The following is a 22,105-nucleotide window of genomic DNA, read 5'->3' as shown; positions in this document are numbered from 1 at the left end:
GAAGTTTGTTGAGGATTTATTTGATGGAGGAGTGTCTATGTGTTACTTTCATTATTAATAAAGAAAACTGCCTTGGCCCTTTAAGAGAACAGAAAATTAGGTAGGTGGAGTAGACAGAACAGAATTGTGGGAACAAGGAAGTAGAGTTGGGGAGACGCTTCAGGCAGTCGCCATAGTGAGTCTCCATGCTTCTCCTCTCCGAGATGGTGCTACCCAGATTACTAAATATGGGTTAAAGGAAGATGTGAGAATTAACCAATAAGAGGCTGAAACTATGGGCCAGGCAGTGTTTTAAAAGAATACAGTTTCCGAGTAATTATTTCGGGTGTAAAGCTAGCCAGTGGCCGGGTGGCGGGATGCAGCCCCGCCGCTTCACACTACATTTATTATTTACTTTTCCCCTTTGTTTTGCATATATACATATACAATGTATATACCATACCAACCTTTTGTAAAATTTAATGTTAAAACATTAAACTTTCTACCATGAAAGACCATAAAGAAACCATGGTGTTATCAGTGATAACTAGAGGTACTGTGGCTTAATTTCTTTTTCTTTCTTCTAATATCCCAGAGGTTGTCGTGCTAAGTGAAGCAAGCCAGTTTTAAAAGGGTATCTATTCCACTAAAGGAAAAGGAGTCCCTTTAGAGATATGGAAGGAAATGCAGGTTAGTCTTTTGTAAAATTGATGTGAACTAGGGTCTAGAAAGAGGGAATTTCAGTTGATAAACTGCCTTCACTAGACTGGCCTACAAAGAAGACTTTGGGATATTTTCTTGATAAGTGATTGATGTGAGATGGGATTAATGTGTAATGTGAGATAGGCCCAGCCCACTGTGGGTAGTGCTACCCTTGGGCAGGCGGTCCTGTGTTACATAAGAAAGTAGACTTCATAAGCCATGGCCAGTAACCCAGTAAACAGCTCTCCTCCATGGCCTCTGCTTCAACTGCTGCATTGAATTTCCTGTCCTTTTTTTTTCCACAATAGGCTGAGCTATAGGGTTGTATAAGCCCTTTCCTCCGTAAGATGCTTTTGATCATGTGGTTTATCATAGCGTAGAAAACCTAGCTAGGATAGGTATTGATACCAGGAGTGAGTTCTTCCTCAAATGATCAGATGAAGAAAATTCTTCGCAGCTGCTTGCATTTCAGTTATTATAGTCATGCTGACAACCAAAATTATCCATCAGAAGTTACAAAAGTCCACTCATTGTCAGTCAGAGCCCGTACTTTTAACTGTTCACACCCTCTGAGCCTGAGCCTTGAATTTTCATTGTAATTCAACCAACCTTATACTGAGGGCGTGGGTTTGGTTTTTGACAACTTGAGTCTTACGGCCACTGGGCAGAAGATCCTCTTCTAGGGCACACTTAGAAAGTTTTAGGCTGTTTATGTGCATCTGAAGTTGGTTAGTTTTATCACAGATTCATCCTTTGCCTTTGTCACTTTATCACGGGATGCTGGAAGCACCAGCTAGCATCAGTATGCTCTCCCCCCCCACACAATTATCAAAAGCTTTATGCGTAGTCACTAAATTCCTTGCTCCTTACAAGGGGCTAACACAGATCATCAAGTGTGTTTACCTTAATAGCTTCTTTAAATACATGAGATTTTGTGGATACAAAAGAGAAAGGTTAGCGTTTAATAATACTGTGTTTGTTTGCCAAGTTGACAAGGAGGGCTCAGTTGTGCTGGTCAATTTTAGGTCAACTTGACACAAGCCAGGATCATCTGAGAAAAGGGAACTTCACTTGAGAAAATGCCTACAGCAGATGAACCTGTGGGTATATGTCTCTATAGAATTTTCTTAATTGCTGATTGGTTAAGTGGGGCTCAGACCATCATGGGTAGTACCATCCCTGAGAAGGTGAACCTGTGATACAGTTAGCTAAGCAAGCCCGAGCAAGCCAGTAAGCAGCACTCCTCCATGGCCTCGGCCTCAGTTCTGCCTTGAGTTACTGCCCTGCCTTCCCTTCTTTATGTGAGCCACAAGAAGAAATAAACTCTTTAGTCCCCGAGTTGCTTTGGCTGTGGGGCTTATCACAGCAATAGAAGCCCAACTAGGACAAAGGATAAGAAAGGGTAACAAAAGGATTAAATATAACTAAAGTATATTGTATGTGTATAAATGTCTTAATAAAGTCCCTTGCCTTGTATAAGTAATACATTAATAAAAACCATGAACATTACTCTGTGTAAGACCTGTATTCAGTCCTAAAAATATTGGTGATAATCAGGAAGGTGTCCCTGTGAAGACTGTAAATGTCTTGAGAGGTAATGATAGTTGTGAACATCATAAGATCATGTGTATTTGAGTAAAAGGTTATTTCTCACTTGAACAAAGTCAAGTGCAGATATTTCTAGTTCAATGGTTCTCTTGTGAACAACAATCTACCTAAGGTGTCCTACTCTTAGACCTGCCATGGTGAAAGGGAAGGCAAAGTACATATCGGTACTCACTCAGGAGTCTTAGAACTAACAGGGCTCGACACTCCTGCTTAGATCTAAATGTGGCTGGAAAATGTCTTCTAGCTGTGAATTTGGGAAGACGGAAACATGATTCTAAGGCTGCGTGGGTTCTGAAATGGTCTTCCACAAAGTTATCCCAATCCAAGTCTGCTGGGAATACAGACAGGCTAACAGACACATTCTCCTGGAGTAGACAGCTCGTGATAAGACATGAATGCAGGACCTTGGAGATTCCTGAAGGATGTAGGATTGTTTTCAAACTTTTATCAGCTACTGGGCAGTGATTGCAGAAATGTGCTTGAAACACAGTTTGTTGATGCATTATACACAGGACTCGCTTTTCATAGAACATGAAAGAAAGCCAATGTTCTCCAAGCCCTCCAAAGCAGGGTGTTGCTGGCAGCTTTGTTTGGAGAATGCAACCCGTGTATGCTTACCAGAGTACAAATTCGTCTAGAATTTGGATCACCCAGACTGAAGAAGGGACTGTACTAGCATTCATTAACACATTTGTCCAACATCTAAGAAAGACTCATGACCCAAAATCAAGTCACATTTTAGAAATTTTAATCTTTTAATCTCCATTTATAATTTTATTTAAAAAAAAAACACTTTCTTTACAAGAGTTTCTTTCCAGTTTGTTTTTTCTTCCCTTGAGTCATTTTTTCTTAGGAGAAAACATAATGTAACTTTTGGATGAGAGGAAATGCACTTGCTGCTCACATGTGGAGACTGTGTGAGAAAAAAAAAATGACAGAATGAACAGAGCATCCCTTCTGCCCTAACCCAGACCAGCCTGCCTTTGGCAACAGGAGCAATTTGTCCACAACACCACCTGGAAAGGCCACGCATGCCGCCATCCTTACACTACCTATGGCTACAGGACTCTCGTTTGCCACCTTAATTTATATATTCCACCTGTGTGCTGATTCTGCTGCCTGCTGCCCTTAAGTGATTCTAATTAGAAAACACACAGGGGAATCCTTATGAGATTCCAAAGCTGCTAGGATCCCCTTTGATCTCCCATCTGAACCACCAGGGTTTATTGTTTCAATTTCTTCCCTCAGCGCTCTGGTTGACAATTATTGGTATTTTAGAGCCTGGAGAAAGCAATGGGATGGCCAGGCAGCCTTATACAGTCGACTGCAAGCACTCCGCCAGGGATGGGGGAACCTCACTCCTAAAAGAAAAGGAAAAGATACCATCGTGCACTTTATAAATAGCTGCACTTCGTGCCCTTTATAAACAGTTTATTAATGAGCTGCTGGGTTTGGCTAGAATTTTAAGGATATTCCCAGCATTTTCAAAGAGGCAGATAACCGGATACAAACAGATGCAAACAGCTAGTTAAATTCTGCAAAACTGCTGCGGCAACCCAAGAACAATTGGAGTGGCGAAAGAATTTGTCTTGAGGTTCCCAAAGTAAACATTTAAGCTCTAAAGGTAGTTTAACTAAGAATCTCCTATCCGTTTCTAGTGGTCATGGAAAGCGGTAAAGAAGAGAAGAGAAGAGCAGCGTCCCGGTAGGAAAGTTTCGTTTATTTAGTTTCATTCACCCAAGAAGAATCTTAAGGATTTCTCCTATGCTCCTGGGGGCCGGGTGAGAAATGGAAATGTGTGACAAGGGCTGTGGGAACGTGTGCTCACGCTTGACTAGGGCTGGGCTCACCAGGAGGGAAGGGCTGGGCTGGCGCTGGGGAGAAAGGAGGCGGAGGGAACACAGTATAAAAGTCTCCAGCTTAACAGAGCGCCTGCCACTTGGAGCCACTTCGGGAAGGCGGGAGCCAGAGCCACGCCGCCGGGTCTGTCCCTGTTCACTCTAGCATTGGAAACAAGGATCCCGTGCTCTCCCGGCCCATCGCCTAGCTGTTCCCTTCGTCAGCGGCATCCCTTGCAAGGCATGAGTCGTTCGCTGGAGCCCGAGGCTGCAGCGCGGTCATGAGGCGGTGGCACAGTAGCAGCGGCTGCGTTCCGGCAGCCCCCAAGTCCCCTCCAGGCGCGGCGCCCCCGGGATGAGCCCCCCCCCCCAGACTCGAGCCTGCCAAGCTGAGTTACCCAACGCCCCGCTGACGTCCGAGCGCCTCCACCGCGCACACCGCGTCCCTTGCAGCCTCCCACGCGACACCTGCGCGCTTAAGTAGACGCGCGCGGACTGAATCCAACTCATCCACCTTTCCGGCTCTCCAGGGCGCTGCGGGCCAGCGATCTGCGGTACCCAGTTCTCAGCCAGCCCAGAGCCCATCAGCTAGTATCAAGACCCTTGTGGACTAACAGAAACTGTGCCACTCCCCCAAGCTCGCCTCCTCAAAGCCAGGGCGCACAGTGGCGTTGTAGACACCTGGTTTGTCGGGCCCCTCAGTTCTCCACTCCAACAACTCCAGCTCTACTTTGCCCATCAACTTTTCTCAGGTGGCCCAGGCGCTCGTCACTCGCCCGCAGCCCCAAGCACTAGTGCGAGCAGAGGGCTAGCCCCTCCGCCCCAGCGACCTCGGAAGCGCACACTTAGCACAGCCGAGAAGGCGGACACAGGCGCCGGCGGGGCGCCCCCAGTTATCCTCAAACGGTGACAACCTCGGTGACCCGGAGCCAACCCATCCGGGGACTTGGCGTGCGGGGCTACGAGGCTGGCAGCCCGGAGGAGCTCGGAGTGAGAAAGGTGGTGGCCCTGAGGGTGAGTGGCTCGGGGCAGCGGGGGCGGGGGAGCCGAGAGTGGAGGTAACTCCGGGTTGCCATTGAAGCCCTCCTCCTCCTTCTCCTCCTCCACCTCTTCCCCGCGCTCCTCTGGCGGCGGCTCCCGCTACAGCTGCGGCACCGCGGCCACATCTGGGGCGCCCATGTGCGCTCGGGGGCTCGGCTGCGCCCGCCCCGCCGCCGCCCCCACAGCTCCCTGCCCGCAGGGTGGACCCTGGCCTGGCCTGGGTCTCGGACAGCCCCGCATCCCCACCGCCGCCACCTCCGGACAGCTCCTGGGATTGCTCGGCCACCGGCTTGGACGTCCCCGGCCCCGCGGTGGCTCCGCTGTGGTGTGGGGGCGGCGGTGGCGGCTGCTCCTGTTCTCCGGGCCCCGCGCGCCCGGCCGAGCCCAGAGCCAGCCCTGCGGGCCCGGGGAGCGGGGCCCCGACAGGGGCCGAGGCGGGAGCAGCGCAGCCGGGCTCTGGGGCTCCGACTCCTCCTCCCCCGGCGCCGCCGCCGCCGCCGCCGCCACCGCCACCGCCCGCCGCACGGGGTCCTAAAGCCGCGCGACTCAAGAGGATGGTGCGCTTGGCCGCCGAACTGCTCCTGCTGCTGGGGCTACTGCTGCTTACGCTGCACATCACCGTTCTACGCGGATCCGGAGCCGCCGACCGGCCAGACGCGGCCGCGGGCAACGTCAGCGGGTCTCAGCTGCAGGTGAGTGAGCCGCCGGAGGGGGCGTGCGCGATTGCGGGAAACTGGGGGCCAGGAGGCGGGTCCTCCGTTCCCTTAGGAGCACTTGTGCCTAGGCGACTCTGCTAAGTCAGAAGTGCAGGGCTAGATGATGGGGGGCGGGGGCGGGTAGCCATGTGTGGAGACCAGGCCGGGTGCAAGGTCTATTACCTAAAGCACTCCTCAGATCTGTCACAGGCCAGGCACCAGGAAGGGTGTTAGGCTTGGGAAGTGCAGGCGGCCTGCTGCTGGAGGATGCTTTTGCTTCTGCGTGCTTTCAGAGATTGAATAGCTTGTCTGGAGGCAAGGAAGGCTAGAGGTGAGGCGACAGGACACAAAGAGGCCTTATAAGATAAATCTCCAAAGTGTATTTAGGAAAAAGAACTCTGATGCTTGTGCAAGCAATGTCAGAGGTCAAGACATAGTTTCTGGAGTATAGCCAGACACCCCAACCTTGTGTGTGCGATTCCTTCACCTTCTGTGCCCCCTTTGTACCATGCAAAAGTCATAGTCAAGACACCTATGGAGATTTGGTCTGGAGCTGAGACTTTTAAACTTGTAGCAGAGACTTCTTCCCAGTGACCATTTCCTTCTATGGGTTCCTTTAAGAATGAGTTCCACTGATCCAGTCAGCTCCAAAACAGGGGAAGAGTCGAGGCCTGGGGGCATATATCAGGCCTTGAAATACGCTGAATAAAGGTTGCCCGCATGGGTTTTTCTGCTATGGCTTTGGAAAGCCCTTCTCGTGGCGCGAAGGACGACAGGTGCAAACCTGGAGAACTAATAGAAGTGAGGTTGGATTTTCTTCCGGGCACAGCCGGGAATCTCCAGTCCCCAATGAATTCAAGTCAGGCCTACTAAAACTATTCACTCTGCAATGTCGATATTTTTACATCTTTATGCCTTTTATTTTTTTGAAAAAAAAAACCAAGCTATTGTTGAGAGGAACAGTTATTTAAACAGCTCTGTAGCAGGTATTTACCACGGCGCTGTTTTAAGAGTGTTACAGGATTTAACTCATTTAATCTCACCATAACCATCATAACAAGACTGTTAATCTCTCTGCCTTACCGGTTATGATGTTGAGGTACAGAGAGATTAAGAAACTTGTTAGAATCCACACATTCCCACTTGTTGGTTAATTATACCAAGTGCATTATTTGCCAGACTAAAGCAAGGTGACCCTTACGAATGCAAGCCATGCCTGCAAAAATACATACCTCAAACTTAAATGTTCTTGGACCCTTCTAAAAACACTCTGATTTTGTAGGAGCCTCTCACATTACCCTTTGAGTAAACCTGTCCAGTGACAGATATTTCCTCGTGCCAAACACTTGAAGGAATAATTCTTAATATCTCTAAGACTGCTGGAAATTGTATTTTATATATAATGCTTTCTTTCCTATGAAACCCATGAAAGGCTGTAAAAATGATGTTCTATGGAAAAGTAAATTTGGCAGATTTCTTTATGAGGTGCTTGCTATCATTAGAATAATCTCCAATTGGCCTTTTCCACCCCAACAGTAAGTTAATGAGAGAAGCAGCTGGTGGAATTGGATAGGAATCTCAGAGGGCTTTTGCTGAAAAATAGCCCCTCAAAGGCAGAAAACATGGGTGATTTAGAAAGAGTTCTAATCCTAGGAATATCTGGGGTCCTAAGTAGCTGCTAATCCAGTAGCTTCAGATTATCTGGCTACAGTGTTCAGTTACGGTGGGCATCCAAAGCTGTCACTTAACCAAGCCCCAGTGATGACTTTAACAACTTAGTTTGTAACTTTATACTTTTTGTAATTTCTCCTTATAAAAGTTTTATATCCTTCCTGACCAGAGTTATTTCTTGGGCTCACGGCAGTATGATTCAAATGGACAGGGCCAACTAAACCTGCAAAAGGCATTTATCTGCTGCCTGCCGGATGCAAAAGAATGCATTTGCTAGCAGCAGGTGTATTTGAAGACAAAACTGTGACTTCTGGATCCTTTCTGTTTTCTGCACATTTTAAAATTCAATCTTAAACCCCCATCTAAATCATTTGACTCATATGCTGCCAAATTCCTCCCAATGATCAGAAACTCAGTGGCTCCCATATATTATTAAGCAGGTACTTGTGAGTTTGCCTCACCTACACTGTGTTTTGGAATTATTGAAAATGAGACACACCTTTATTTAAGATTTGGTGACTTGGATGGATATCCGATAAAAACGCTCAAAATATAAGAGCTGAAGATTTACTGAGTGTCTTTTACATATGACAGGCAATACACCCAGCACATCGCATATATTAACTTCTCTAGGCTCAAAGAAAAGAACCTCAAGAAATAGTTACTGCTGTCATCTTACTGTCAAGTGGAGAAACTGAGGTTAGGTAACACTAAAGCTGAAGAGCTAAAAGGTCCCTTAATTTGTTTTTCTTAGTTTATAGTGTAAAGATGTACACCTTATATTTTGTATATTGTATTTCAAATTATATACTAATATTCCAAGTTCTTGGTAAACTCATAAAACTGGCTACAAAGGAGGGACAACTTTTAAACAAATTACATTTCCAGATGCACATTTATAGCCTTGCTATGTCAACTACCAATACATACGTGTATATTTAGGCATCTGTACTTATATCTATATGTAAACACACTTAAGAATCATTAACAAGATTTCTTTGATAGTTCCGAGGAATTCTTGGAAACTGAATTTTGGGTTGTTTTGTTTTGTTTTGCTTTTTCCTTTGTGGCTGTTCCATCGCTACTGGCATGCTGCCATAAAGTAAAAATAACGTGTTTTGAGCACATAATATCTCTCTGTTGGTTAGTGGATCATAAAACATTCAGTAAGAAAGTCTCAGCTGTCAGCACTAGCTGTATAAAAATTCATGGAACTGCCAAATATTTTGACTTTTGACTGACATATTTTGCTGGCATAGCTTTCTCTTGTGCTGGTCAGAGACGCTGATTGTTCATACACCTTTAATTAAATTATATGAGAAAAATTATATAATAAAAGCACTTTAGAAGATGGAACATTTCAAAATACAGGCTTCACAGACCATAACAATTCTAATCAAAATAATGCTATCTCCTTTTTAAACTAAATTCTCATGTACCTTCTAATAAATCCCACTCAAATTTAAAATTGTAATTTTTCGTAATAAAACCTGACCTCATTAAAGCAGTGAGATTGAAGAAGGTTAATATAATGACGAACTGGGCACCTTTACAATAACACAAAAGGAAACTGAACTCTGAACTTCAGTGAAAAGATTTTTGTCCTGGATCTGTCATCTTGATGAACCAGCATGCTGCCTCTTCATTCGCCCGTTGCCTTCAACAAAACAGTGTAGCTTCGTGTACTCCCTGCTTTACCTGGGCCATACAGCACTAGAAGAAAAACCACTATTCTGTTAAGTGAAATTCCTCACAGGGACTCCAGGGGATTGCCAGTCATCTCTTTATCCTTGGTGGATACATTCTGAGACCTTGGTGAACGCCCCAAACCCCAGATAGTGCCAAACCCTGAAAACACTGTTTCTCCTCTATCATAAAGAACAAAAACTTTTAATAAGATACATTTCATCACTGTGTGCCATTTAAAACCTACAGATTAGCCATTTCTGAACTAGTCAATTTAGTATTATTTGATTGCTAGTAACTAAAACGAAGGAAGTGAAATGACAAGGGCGGACTCTGTCCGTTCCACAGAGGAGGATGTGGAGAACTGAACAGCTTGAAGCAACTCGGTCAAAGCTACAAGCTGGGGAGGGAGAAGGGCGGGCCCAGGACTTGGACCCAGACAGGCTGACTGTAGAGTCCAAGCTCTTGTTCCCCGTCTGTCAACAAGATTCCTCCAGCTTTGATTCAGTTAATAGGCATTTATGTTTCTTGCTTCCCAACTTGCCCGCCCACTTTCCAGTCAAGCAGTCACTCTCATCACTGGAACCCTTTATAAGTAATGGATAATTGTCCCACTTCCCTACTGGGGCATCACAAACCGCGCCACAATTTAGTGGCTTACATGCATCCATAGTTTTATTTGCTCATGAGTTTGTAGGGCAGCATCTAGCCCGGGGCTCAGTAGGGCGGGTTCTTCTGTTCATTGCCTCTTAAATTATTCCTGTATTTAAGCCCTCTGTTGGGATAATGTGGATGAGGTAGTGTTAATGATCTCATTCATAAGTCTGATGGTGGTTGCTCATTATCGCCTACCTGTTTTCTCCGCATCCCCTCTCACCTTTGTCTCCACACAACAGGCCCAGAGGAGTAAGCAAATAAAAGCGGGTCTAAGACCCTTTAATACACTTTCACATCTTAGGATCAGCTCTGCTTCTCATGTACTGGATATAGATTCTGGTTCTAGTGAGGAAGAGCCGCCAAGTTACATTACAACAGCCTTTGTGAATCTGAAGGGATTCTTGCAAATACGATATTGATCTTTTTGTTTTATGGGCTTCGTAAATGTCTTGGCCAAGTTGCTTTGTTTATGCAACTTTTGGCCATGTAGTAGCTAGCTGTCTTAAATGTATTCAATTCCCAGTCTTTTCCCTAAGGACCTTTTGTTAAAGATTGTAAAAATCTTTAAAATACATTCTGTTCAAATATGTTTGTAGTTAAACTACTCTAGAATGGCAGTCTATTTTGAAATTATTTCTGGGTTTTAAATATGTAACTATCTTTTTTTTTGCTCAAGGGAATAACCAGCTATCTTATCAAACTTGTTAAATGCTCCACTTTGTTATATAATGCTCCACTATGCTTTTCACATATATAAGTCTGTTTCATCACATCTATTCATGTACATATATTACTGTGTTTGTGTAATGGAGTTATGTAGTATGTTTTAGTAGGACTAATATATTGATATCCTGTTTTGTTTAAAGTATATGGGTCAGTGACATAACTCAGCAGGTAAAGGCTTTTGCCACCAAGCCTGAGGATCTCTGAGGGTATTAGTTTACCTCAGACACTCACATTTTGGAAGATGAAAACCAGCTCCCCATAAATTGCCCTCTAACCTTCAAAAGTAAACTGTGGTGTGTGAGTTCACACATACATACACACACTCACATACACACTTTCACAATGTTCTCTCTCTTTCTCACACACACACACACACACACACACACACATCAATCAATTGATGTTAAAAACAATTCTTGAAAATTTATATTAAATATATCCTAGTGAACTTTATAGAGTTGTTTTGCTTTAAATTACTAAAATTTTAATAAAGTTAATTTTACTTCTCTTACTGCTGTTACCTCTCCCATTAGGACAGAGGTGTCTGTGTCTTGAAAAAGATTTTATGTTTATTTTTATCAACATTAATTTTTTTTAATTGAGAATTTTTTTTCAAGCAATATAGTCTCTATGATTTCCCTTCCCGTATCCTCCCCACCCTACCACCCACTCATTTAACTCTGTGACATCTTTCTCTCTCTCTAGGAAACAAAAAGGCAAAAAAAAAGTTCAGTTTTTAACATCTTTGTTCTATAGATTATTTTCTAGGTCTGAATGCTTTTGAGACTGGTATTAGTTTTTGTTATGCTCATCAATTTTGTTCTGGAATCTAGAAAAACAACACTTAGCAATACCTGCTTACAATACCTGGCCCTTAGTATGTTTGTGGATACTGATATTGTACTTTGGTAGTATCTTTACACACTCATGGCAAAGATTCAATTTTCCTTCATTTTTTTCACTAGCCCTTTAAATGATAAAAATTGAATGTCAAGAAAAATAATGTTAAAACACTCTTAATATCCTCTTTTGCTTGCTATCTCCTTGATTGGAATTTCTGGCTCATATTCTGGGTGATTCCACTGTTTATGGCCTATTTAAATTATGGGATATTTCTTTAGTTGGTTGTAGTAAATTATGTTTCTGAGAAAATCATACATTCTCAACTGACTTTTAATTTTAATAGTATAAGGTTTATGCATAATTAGGCATTTACAACTTTTCTACGTTCTTTGTAGTATATATTGCATATATAGTATCTAATGTCTTATATAAAAAGACCTATAAGAGTGTTAGTTGTATTATATAAGCTTCCATACCTTGATTTATCTGATGATTCCTGAAGCAAAATCACTGTGATCTTATCCTGACATTGTTCCCTTTTCTCTTCTCTACTATAATTCTGTACATTTTTAAATTTACATTTTTAGAACCCATAGTGTCTTTGGGGTGTTGTAGTTTTATTGAGGTGAAATTTCTCATTAATCTCTTTTATTGCATGTTTATTAAAATATTTTATTTTTAAAGTTGTTTCTCTAAATCCATTTTGTGGGGTTTTGGTGGGGACATTGATTTGTGTATAGTTGTCAACCTTTAGTTTCAAATTTTTTCTGTTTTAAATTTTTTATTATCTAATATTGGTGAGCTATGCCTCAGTTTTCTTTATCTATGAGATCAAGGAATTAACCATTTATAATTACATTATTACTGGTAAATTTGAAGATATATTTTCCAGGATGTTTGCTGTTCTTTAAATTTCCGGTTGTTTCTTTGCACCCACCATCAGTTTATCTGTGTGACTCTAGCAAGAGGGCCAACCTCTCTAGAGCTAGTGTCTAACCTAGTGTCATTTAGATGACTAGCAAAGCACTTTGGTAATTTCCTTCTGGCCATGATCTCAAAATTATGTTGGTCTTTGGGATAGAAGGATGTCCTGAGAATTATCTGTTGTTAAAGAAGATTATAAAAAAGATTGGAATTCAAGATTCAGCCTTTAAATTTTTTATTTTGCTTGCTTTCTCTCAAATTATGGAAGCAATGTGTCCTAGTTCTATTACTTTAAAACTCTTACAAACATAATTTTGCTCCCACATTCCTATCAATGCTGAAAATCAGTTAGCACTTGTAACTTACATTCCCCTATGAAACAGGATTCTGACTCCTTTTCTGTCTTGTCTGTAGGTTGTCTCTAGATTTTTTTAAAATTATGTTCTTTAAACTTTTCTTTAGTATTGGAATTTTCCTTCTTTTTTCTTTCCCCTTTTGCCTTTTTATTATGCCTGGTGATCAGTGGTTACCAGTTTTATTATGTTCTCCAGAATTATTTTGTTTTAATGGTGAAATGTCTTTAATTCTTTATCTGCTGCCTTATACATCTCATATTTTCATTTTTATGTTGCTGAATACATTCTTTTAAAAGTGTTTTTTAAACAACTTATCAACTACAAAAGTCTCCAAGAGCTAACATTTTCAGACACCTTTATTTGGTTCTTATATGTAATGCCAATTTGGCAGCTGACTGAGTTATATTGCTTACTCTCAGAATTTTGAAGATATTATTTATTTTATTACACTATTTCATGTTTCATGGAATATTTTAATAGCATTTCTTAGCATTTGACTTTTCAAATATACTAGGCAAAGACTCTAGCACTGTAATGAATCCCTGGCCCAATGAAAAACAAAGTTGAAACTTTTAAGATTTTTCTCTTTAATGTTCATCAATTTCATCAGGTTGTGCTAAGATTCAGGGATTGGCTCTGGGTCCTTGTCAGCATATGGTGTATATACCCTTTCCATGCGAAGCCCCAAGCTTGTGCTCTTCTCAGAAAATTTCTTGGCTTATGTCCAGTATCCATGTACTATTCTTCTGGGACTCTCATCCAAGTGTGAAGCTAACATCAAGAGTTCAAGGTCTGTCTTCCGTATCTCCTTAACCTCCCATGCTCTTACCTTTGTTTTGAAAACATGCCTGGCTGCATCTTCTTAAGTGATTTATCCAGCAGCTGCTCATACCTGAGCTGTCATAGTGTCTTCCAGGAGGAGATGTCACATCCAGGCATTCTGAACCCCAGGATTGAATGAAGCAATGCTTTCACTCTGGTCCTTGGGCTCTCCCCAGAGTCTACAGCCCCTTCTCATCTTACTTCATCCTCGCCCACCTCTACACTTCCTTTCTCTTTGTTTTCCTTCCTTTTCCATTCTTTCTGTTGTTTTCCCTCTCCCCTTTCTCTCTAAACTCAAAAAGTCTTTTTTTTAAAAAAAAAAAAAGTATGATTTACATCCAATAAAGTGGACAAATTCCAAGAATTCAAGTGCATTTTTGGTAGGTATATGTGACCACAAAGCTGCCATCAAAAATAGCATTCCCCATCACCCTAGAAGACTTCCAAATGACAGTACCTTAGTAAACAGTTCATCTCCTGATGCCCACCACTACAGATTAGCTTTGCCTGTCAGAGTGCTCACACACATAGAACTGTATTGTGTACATTTTTCTATGTATTTGTTATCTTTTACTTAGTGTACTATTTTTGAGATTCTTTGAAAAAGTGTCTCAGTAGATTTGGCTCCTTTAGTACTGCTTGATATTCCATCATGCAGTCTTTCCATGATTTTGTTTATCCACTCCCCATCAGTAGATATTTGGACAGGTTCCAAACCCTTTTATAATGTAGGTAAGATCATGTTACTACCACAGCTCCTTTCATAAGCAAATGTTTTCATTTTTGTGAGTAGATAGCTAGTAATAAAAATTAAACTGTTCTTGACGCTCTTCAAGAACTTTTTTCTCAAGGACAACATTTTCTGAAGCCTGTTCTTCTATATTCTCAACCCTGAAATATTTCACTTTCGATTGGTTGTCATTGGATTGTGTCTATTAGAAGCCTGCTCCCCTCCCAGGTGATTTTCCTATCTCTTATGACTTCTCATTATAATTTAAAGGGGAAAAGAGGTGAACACAGTTCCTTGGTTAGTTAGGTTGAACTGAAACACTATACTTTTATTTCTTTTACTTTTTAGAACAAAATCTGTACTATTTATGCAGCTCTTAATCATTTCCTTCTAGCCATGATCAAAAAGTATACTGATCTTTAGAATAGAAGGATATCCTGAGAACTGTCTGTAATTAAATTAGTTTACATCTGGGGTGTGAAGCCTCTAAATGGACACCAAACATCTTCTGTGTCATTCAAATATTTTGAATCTTCATTTTCGACACATTCTTACTTTGATATGCCTTTAGGTCCCTTGAACTATAATGTAATTCCATGTTCATTTTTTATCTCCCCAGTGTTCATAGATAAGTTGTAGTGGGAGGCTGTTTGTTCATTCTGACCAAAAATAATAACACAGAAACTATTATTTGCAATACTGTTTGGCCAATAGCTTAATTGTATTTTCTTCCCAGCTTTTATATCCTAAACTAAGCCATTTCCATTAATCTGTGCATCACCACAAAGTTGTGGTCTACTGGCAAAGTTTCAGGGGGCTCCCGTGGAGGCGTCTGTCTCCTGTGGTGGCTACATGGCTTCTCCCTGACTCTGCCTTCTTTCTTCCAGCATTCAGTTTAGGTTTCCCACCTAGCTCTATTCTGCCTATCACAGGCCAAAGCAGTTTCTTTATTCATTAACTAATGTAATAAAAGCAACACATATACAGAAGGACTTCCTACATCAGTAGGTGCCTGCTCTCTTTCTAAGAATTGTTTCGTACAGGTTTGAAGATCACTGTGTAACATCCCTCTCTGCTCCAATTTCAGTTATCTGTTTCTTCAACATATTTCCTTTGAGCTTGTTTTATAATATTTTAGTGCTTTCTTTGGTTCTATTTTTCCTCTCATCTTCTAAGATCACTCTTCTCTTGCAACCAACCCCCGGTTCAGCATTTTGTAACCTGGATTGGTAGTGACAAAGTCCATTTCTTTAATGACAGTAAAGACTGTCAGGATTCTCTAGAACAGAAGTTCTCAACATGTGACTGGAGAGCCCTTTGGTGGTGGGGGAGGGGGTCAGATAACCCTTTCACGGGAGTCACCTAAGACTACTGGAAAACACAGATATTTAGATTGCAAACCATAACAGTAACAAGATTACAGTAGCAATGAAAATAAATTTATAGTTGGAGGTCACCACAACATGAGGAACTGTATTAAAGGGTCACAGCATTAGGAAGGTTGAGAACTACTGCTTTAGAGGAACAAAACTGACAGAATGAAATACACACATATATGTATATAATACATATATATCATATATATATATATATATTTAATAAATCCTACATCAAGTGATCCAAGTAATTAAAAATTGCTCAGAGGTATGTCCAGCAGATTAGGTTTTTAGTTTATCCCAGATGTCATCGAGCTGACAACCAAGAAAAACCATCACACTCCCCCTATTCCTTTGTCGCAAAACAGATTATTTAGGGGCTAAGGCAGAAGTGTCTGGTTAATCTTATATTACATGCCATGAGTTCGAAGAAATGTCAAAGGAGTATGTTGTTATGGGGGGGGGGAGGGAATAGTTTCATTTTGCATCTTTTAAAGCCTTATGTATGAAATTCAAAAAAAGCTGTGGACATAAAGTACATATTCCATTGAATTGTCTTCTGAGGTGGAAATATGTCTCAGCAGTTAAGAGCTCTTACTGCTCTTGCAGAGGACCTGGGTTTGATTCCCAGCACCTACATGACAGCTCACAGTCATTTGTATCTCCACTTCTAATGATTCTGACACCCTCTTCTGGCCTCCATGGGTACCAGGGCACCCACATGGTGCACATACATGTACACAGGTGAATAAAATAAAAAGAAAGAAAAACAGCTTACTCTTTTCTGTGCATACTAGTCAAGAAGCAAGATCAACCCCGAGCCAATCAATTCCTCTTTGTGCTAAGCACGACTGTCCATGCTAGCTACTTTCCTAATATGCACTTATGCCCCTTCCCTTCCCTTTCTGCCTTCTCCTTTTCTACTAGGAATTCTGGGAGTCTTGTCTGGGAGGCTTCTCAGGTTTGCTTTTGGAAGCAACAAAACTAAATGACATGCTGTACACCTAAATATTAGCCACTGGGGTGACTTCCTGTCTAGAGAGCTCCAGAGTAGAACATCACAGGAAAGACAGAGCAGAGCTTCCATGAGACACCTCTGTTTGCTGTCAATAACAATAATAAAGTTTGTGAGACTCAGAAAGAGCTGCGTTATGGGCAGTAACAGTAACCAATGTCTCATTCCTTCCCACAGATAGAAAAATTCATTAACAGAGATCAGAATTAGAAAAAAAAACAACTTTGTCATTTCTGGTGCTTAGGGATATGACTGCCCATTTCCCCTTGAAAATTTAACCCCTGCAGTCATTTACTATTTTAAATGAGATGATGAGTGACAGAAGGAACTACTCAGAGTTCTGTGGGGTAGTCATCTAATGCCCAAGGAGGCATGGCAAGAAACCTTGATAAACAGCATCAACTCCCAAACATAGACCAGCCAATGTCAGTGGAGAGTTATTTCTGCAAACTCAGCAGGAGTGAAAGCAGAGCGTTAGCGACTCCTTCCTCCTCTTGGCATTGACCTTTGCCATCTTAGTAAAGCGAATCATCTTGCACAAAGTGCTATCTGTGGCTAGCATCCCTCTATGAGAGAGCAACCTTCCTGTTCTTCCTGAAAGACACACTGAAGCAGGGCCCCTGAAACTGAACTTATGACTTCAAGTCTGGGTTCCTAAGCTGCTGGGCTTACAACTAGAGCAATCCAGTCTCCAGGTATTCAGTAGCAGTGACATGGAAAAAAAGAATACACGTATAGAAGGCAACAGGCCAGGCCATTTCCTGCTGGACACTACATATCTATTTTCAAACAACAAAGTATGACTAGAATGTACATGAGGGATGCAGGAATATGGAAAAATGCCGTACTCAACCTGCTTTATCTTCTGCAGCATCCAAACAAAATACTCATGACAATGAGAATGAAGCACACACACACGCGCGCGCGCTCCATACTTGAGCTTAAAACTACCCATGAGGATGATGATGAAAAGAAGGGAAATAGTCATTTTATTCCTTTCTAAAGTACAGCCTTTTGAGACATAACTGATAAGTGATGAACTATATTTATTCAACGTGACTACTTTGACAACATAGACACCTGTGAGAACATCACTATTATGAAGGTAATTAATTTCTAGACATTTGTTTGGCTCTGTGTACAGTATGCAAGTTAATTGGCCCACTGAAAAACATTTAAGTTGTTTCCTATTTGGGAACTTTAAAATGGAAATACTGTGAACATTTCTATAAATATGCTTTTATTTCTTTTTTTTCTCCTTTATTTTATTAAAAATTTTCATTTCCTCCCCCTTCCCTCCCTTCCCCTCCACCCATACCCCCACTCCCTCTCTCTCCAGGCCAAAGAGCCATCAGGGTTCCCTACACTATATTAAGTCCAAGGTCCTCCCAACTCCCCCCAGGTCCAGGAAGGTGAGCATCCAAACTGACAAGGCTCACACAGAGCCCGTTCGTGCCGTAGAATCAAAGCCCAGCGCGCCATTGTCCTTGGCTTCTCAGTCAGCCTCCACCGTCAGCCACATTCAAAGAGTCCAGTTTGATTGCATGTTCCATCAGTCCCATTCCAACTGGTCTTGGTGATCTCCCATTAGTTCTGTCCCACCGTCTCAGTGGGTGAACATTCTGATGGGTATATGTTTAGAAGAAAAATGGTTGGGTCATATGGATGTTGCATGTTTAAATTATTAGGAAATCATAGCAATATTTTTAATGCACTTGCATAATGTGCTAGGGATCCACAACAACCCTGTAACATCTTTGAAGAACTTAACAGAGTTTGGATGTTGAATTCCAGAAAGGCATTTTCCTTAATTAAAATATCAGTATTTGACCTCTGATGTGTTGTAATAATCTGAGGGAGAGAAAAAAAGAGAAACCCTGCATCCTTAGAAACAGTGTTTCTTTCCTTTTAGGACAAACAAAGTACAAAATCCCATATGGCTCAGTTACTTAGGTAACATAAAGACAGTGTTGTGGTAGTCCCTGTGGAGCGAGGATGGGGAACAAAAGGTGGGTGCTGGATCAGAAAACAGATTAGAAGTGTAGCAAAACTTCCTGTGTGCTTGCTACTGTCCAATGTGCCATCCTCATCAACCTCCCCACTTCCTATCTGACAACTGAGAAAACTATCAACTGAGTTGGGACTTAAAGTCCAGGATTGGTTGTCAATGCAGAATGAATGTCAACCAGATTGATTACTGTGAAGCTTTAAATTCCAAGAAGCAGAAATAATAAGAATTTAAAGACAGATGATCACAAAAGACAGACTAAGGAAATATTAACATGAATTCATCTGGCCAACATGCCTGTTAGATCAACCTGGAGTATGTCAGAGTCCCATAACAGTCATCGCCCAAAAGCCCACAGGAGAAACCCAGGATGAATTTGCAGCCCTTGTACCCAGAATGCTGTGGACCAGCAGCACTAGCACATCCTTGTGTACATCCCAGAATTACTGAATCAGAACCTACCTTTGGCAAGGTCCAGGCTTAATCACAGGATTAATTACACATAAAACTTAGTAACCTATAACATTTAGCAGACATCTGTACCTTCACTGGCCAGTGGGTCAGCTAGAGTTCAGACCTGGGCATGTATGCCAACAAATCCTGGAGTCTTCCGCTTGCTTCTCTGGGTCCAGTTGGATGCCTGCTAAACCTTTATCTCCTGGTGATAAGAATGTACAGAAAGGCAAAAGATAGGCATGTGTGTGGAACACAATTTAGCCCCTTGATTGAGCTAAATTAACATCCTATCAACCAAATCAAGTCACAGGGTCCCACAGAGTTGCCAAAGAGTGGCTAATTTCTGTTCTGTTTCTTAGAGTATGCCCTAAGCAAAAGCATTTGCCCCTGCATCCCATTCAGTAAAAGTGAACAAAATAACTACATCCCTGGGAATTTATAATGCCGTAATGACTTTCATGCCACGTAGTAAAGTTTTAGCACATAGGTGGTAGTAAGGAGAATTCTGTGACCTGGAAAAATTGCATCAAGTCTCTGAACTTTATTTTTTTCATTGGGAAACAGAGAACTCTATTATGTGAACTTCACTTTCAAAGCTGATGGTGGTAATAACGGTGATACAAAAACTAACACAAAGCACTTACTGTGGCAGGCATTACTGTTTAGTATTTATTGTGTGCTTCCTCCTATATTCCCCTATTTTCCCATGAAAACTGTCCCCATTTTGTAGTAGAAGAAACTGAGGATGGGCATTGTTATGACACCAAGATTTCCCAGTATGTTCTTGTGAGCACTTCACGCAGAGGGAAACACTTTATAGAACTGATATGGTCCAGGCTGGTCTGTGTAGTTGCCTTCAATTGGAAAGCTTCTTGCCAGTACTGATGCTTTTGTGTCTCCTGTGGGATAGAAAGGGAAGAAACAAGGAAATGTCCCTTTCTGCACATGGACGCAAGGAAAATAAGTTCCAGTGAGCCCAGACATCTTCCAAGGCTATATAGTAATGCTGCTCGGTGTAGCTTTGGAGCCAGAGTGAGATAGAAGAGAAGGATAAGACCCAAAGGGTTCTTTCCCTGAGAAATTAGACATGGGATAGACGGGAGCAGAGCTGGAATAGATATTTCCTCTCTTAGGCTACTCTGTTGGCTCAGGATTCCACCCCAGTGAGTGTCATTTCTGAATCAAGGTATACATACATGTCTACCTCTTTCCACCCTCCCTCATAATAGCTGCCCTTTCTGCGCTTACACATAGCGTACTACATGATGGGAATGGAAATGTGCCCACAAATATGTGATTCAACATCCACAGAGCTCTAGCAATGTAAGCCTGAAATGACTTACCCTGATGAAGGAGCACCCTCTCCTACCTTCCCTTTCCCAACACAGCAAGGGGGCAGGCTTTCCATCAGCTATGTGAGTTTACATTCTACTTCTTAATTACAAGGGTTTATTCTTGTGATGAATCAGTTTTCTTTTTCTGCAGTATGCCACAAGTTCACCTTCTCATGGTCTTTTCAGGAACAAGTGACCAAGATTTTAGAACGTTCTCCTGGCACAATGCTGTTGTCTTGTTTCCTGTTATATAGTTCCAGCATTACCTTGTTCATATCAAAAACCAGCTTGTAGGCCACTCTGATTTCAGATTCTGCGATGTTTTCTGTCTGTGACTTCCTTGTATGCCTGAAGAAGTTCCCCTTTGTTCTGTTTTCTTCGCAATGGGCCATCTCTCGTTTATTTAGCACAACCTGTTGAACTCCACTACACATTAGCTGTTCTTTCTTTGTGGCTCAACTATGAACTTGGAACCAATCTCACCCAAGTTTCCTACATAACTCTTATTCATTTGGTAGGTTGTCACAGACTTACTGACTAATGTACAGTAAGAAAAAAAGGACTTCTCTTTTACACCGCTGGACATTGACTCGAAAGCCAAGAACATACTAGACAAGCACTCTACCAGAGAATGACATCCCCCACCTAACCCTCCACCCCCCAAAAAAGGAACTTATAAAGAAATGTATAATTGCTGAAAATGTAAAGCCACTACTCTATCCCACTGGAACGATAAAATGAAGAAAATAATCCTTGTAGGTACTAAGGGTTGATAATAATGTTGAGCAACTCAGTGGTCTAGTGGGAGTGTAGATTGATATAAACACTGTGGAAAATGGTTTTTTCCAAAATAACTAACTGAAAATAAAATCTCTATATACCACTGTCCCGTCAATTCTACCCTGGTGAGGTATCCATAATCAATGCACTTAGAGACTGGGAAAAGAATAGACGTAATGTTTTTAAACTCACCCCAACCTCAAGTCAGCCAATGCCATGAATGAATGGTAGGATGAATAAGAAGGCAACAGAGGACATACTTAGAATGAAAACATAACAGCTAGGTGCAGGTTTATTAGTATAATGCTGTGTGAGCGCAGCAAGATTTAAACACTATCAGTTATATAGTCCTATCTCTATATCAAGATCAGAGCCCTGACAAATGAGGATATGAAGGCGGAAGGGAGGACACAGGTGGAAGGAGGACCAAGGTCACCCTTGTACCTAGGATGGCTTCTCACTCTGGACATTGATTGTATTCTCCCTGTTGATCTAAATGCTGGTTATACAAGTGGCCTCTGTTCATGAATTTTACTCACCTATATATGTACAATTCCATGTGAATATCGTACTCAGTTAAAAATATAGTCAAAAAAGCAGCAAGCAGGGAAAAAAGTGTAGGGACTGGCCCAGTCTCTGAATTCCCTGCTACATGCTGCCCTGCAAGCTAGTCTCCACATTTTAATGAAAGTAGACGAGTTTGTGTGTGATGGGTGTGCTCCTCTGCCTTCAAGGCCCAGTGCTATTGTTAGAACATCAAAGACCAACTGCTGACTAAGATACTGTTCTTATGAAAAGAGTGACCAGCAAATTTACTGCTTGACTTCATTCCCTCTAAATGAAGCTGGCCCCATGGTC

At 41.9% G+C, this 22,105-nt stretch overlaps 1 protein-coding gene across 1 annotated transcript in view; it reads left to right on the top strand.

Annotated features, from left to right (window-relative positions):
* Positions 1–5,722: 5,722 nt before the first annotated feature.
* Positions 5,723–22,105, top strand: part of Ism1 (isthmin 1) — a 71,826-nt gene continuing 55,443 nt past the window's right edge. The window contains exon 1 of the mRNA XM_038332079.1: positions 5,723–5,860. Within this exon, the coding sequence (XP_038188007.1) occupies positions 5,723–5,860 (138 nt within the window). The remainder of the gene's footprint in view (positions 5,861–22,105) is intronic.

This window comes from Arvicola amphibius, chromosome 5 (genome assembly GCF_903992535.2).
Source record: "Arvicola amphibius chromosome 5, mArvAmp1.2, whole genome shotgun sequence".
Classification (NCBI taxonomy): Eukaryota; Metazoa; Chordata; class Mammalia; order Rodentia; family Cricetidae; genus Arvicola; species Arvicola amphibius.
The sequence above is the reverse complement of the archived record's forward strand: the minus strand, read 5'-3'. Positions and strand labels throughout refer to the sequence as shown.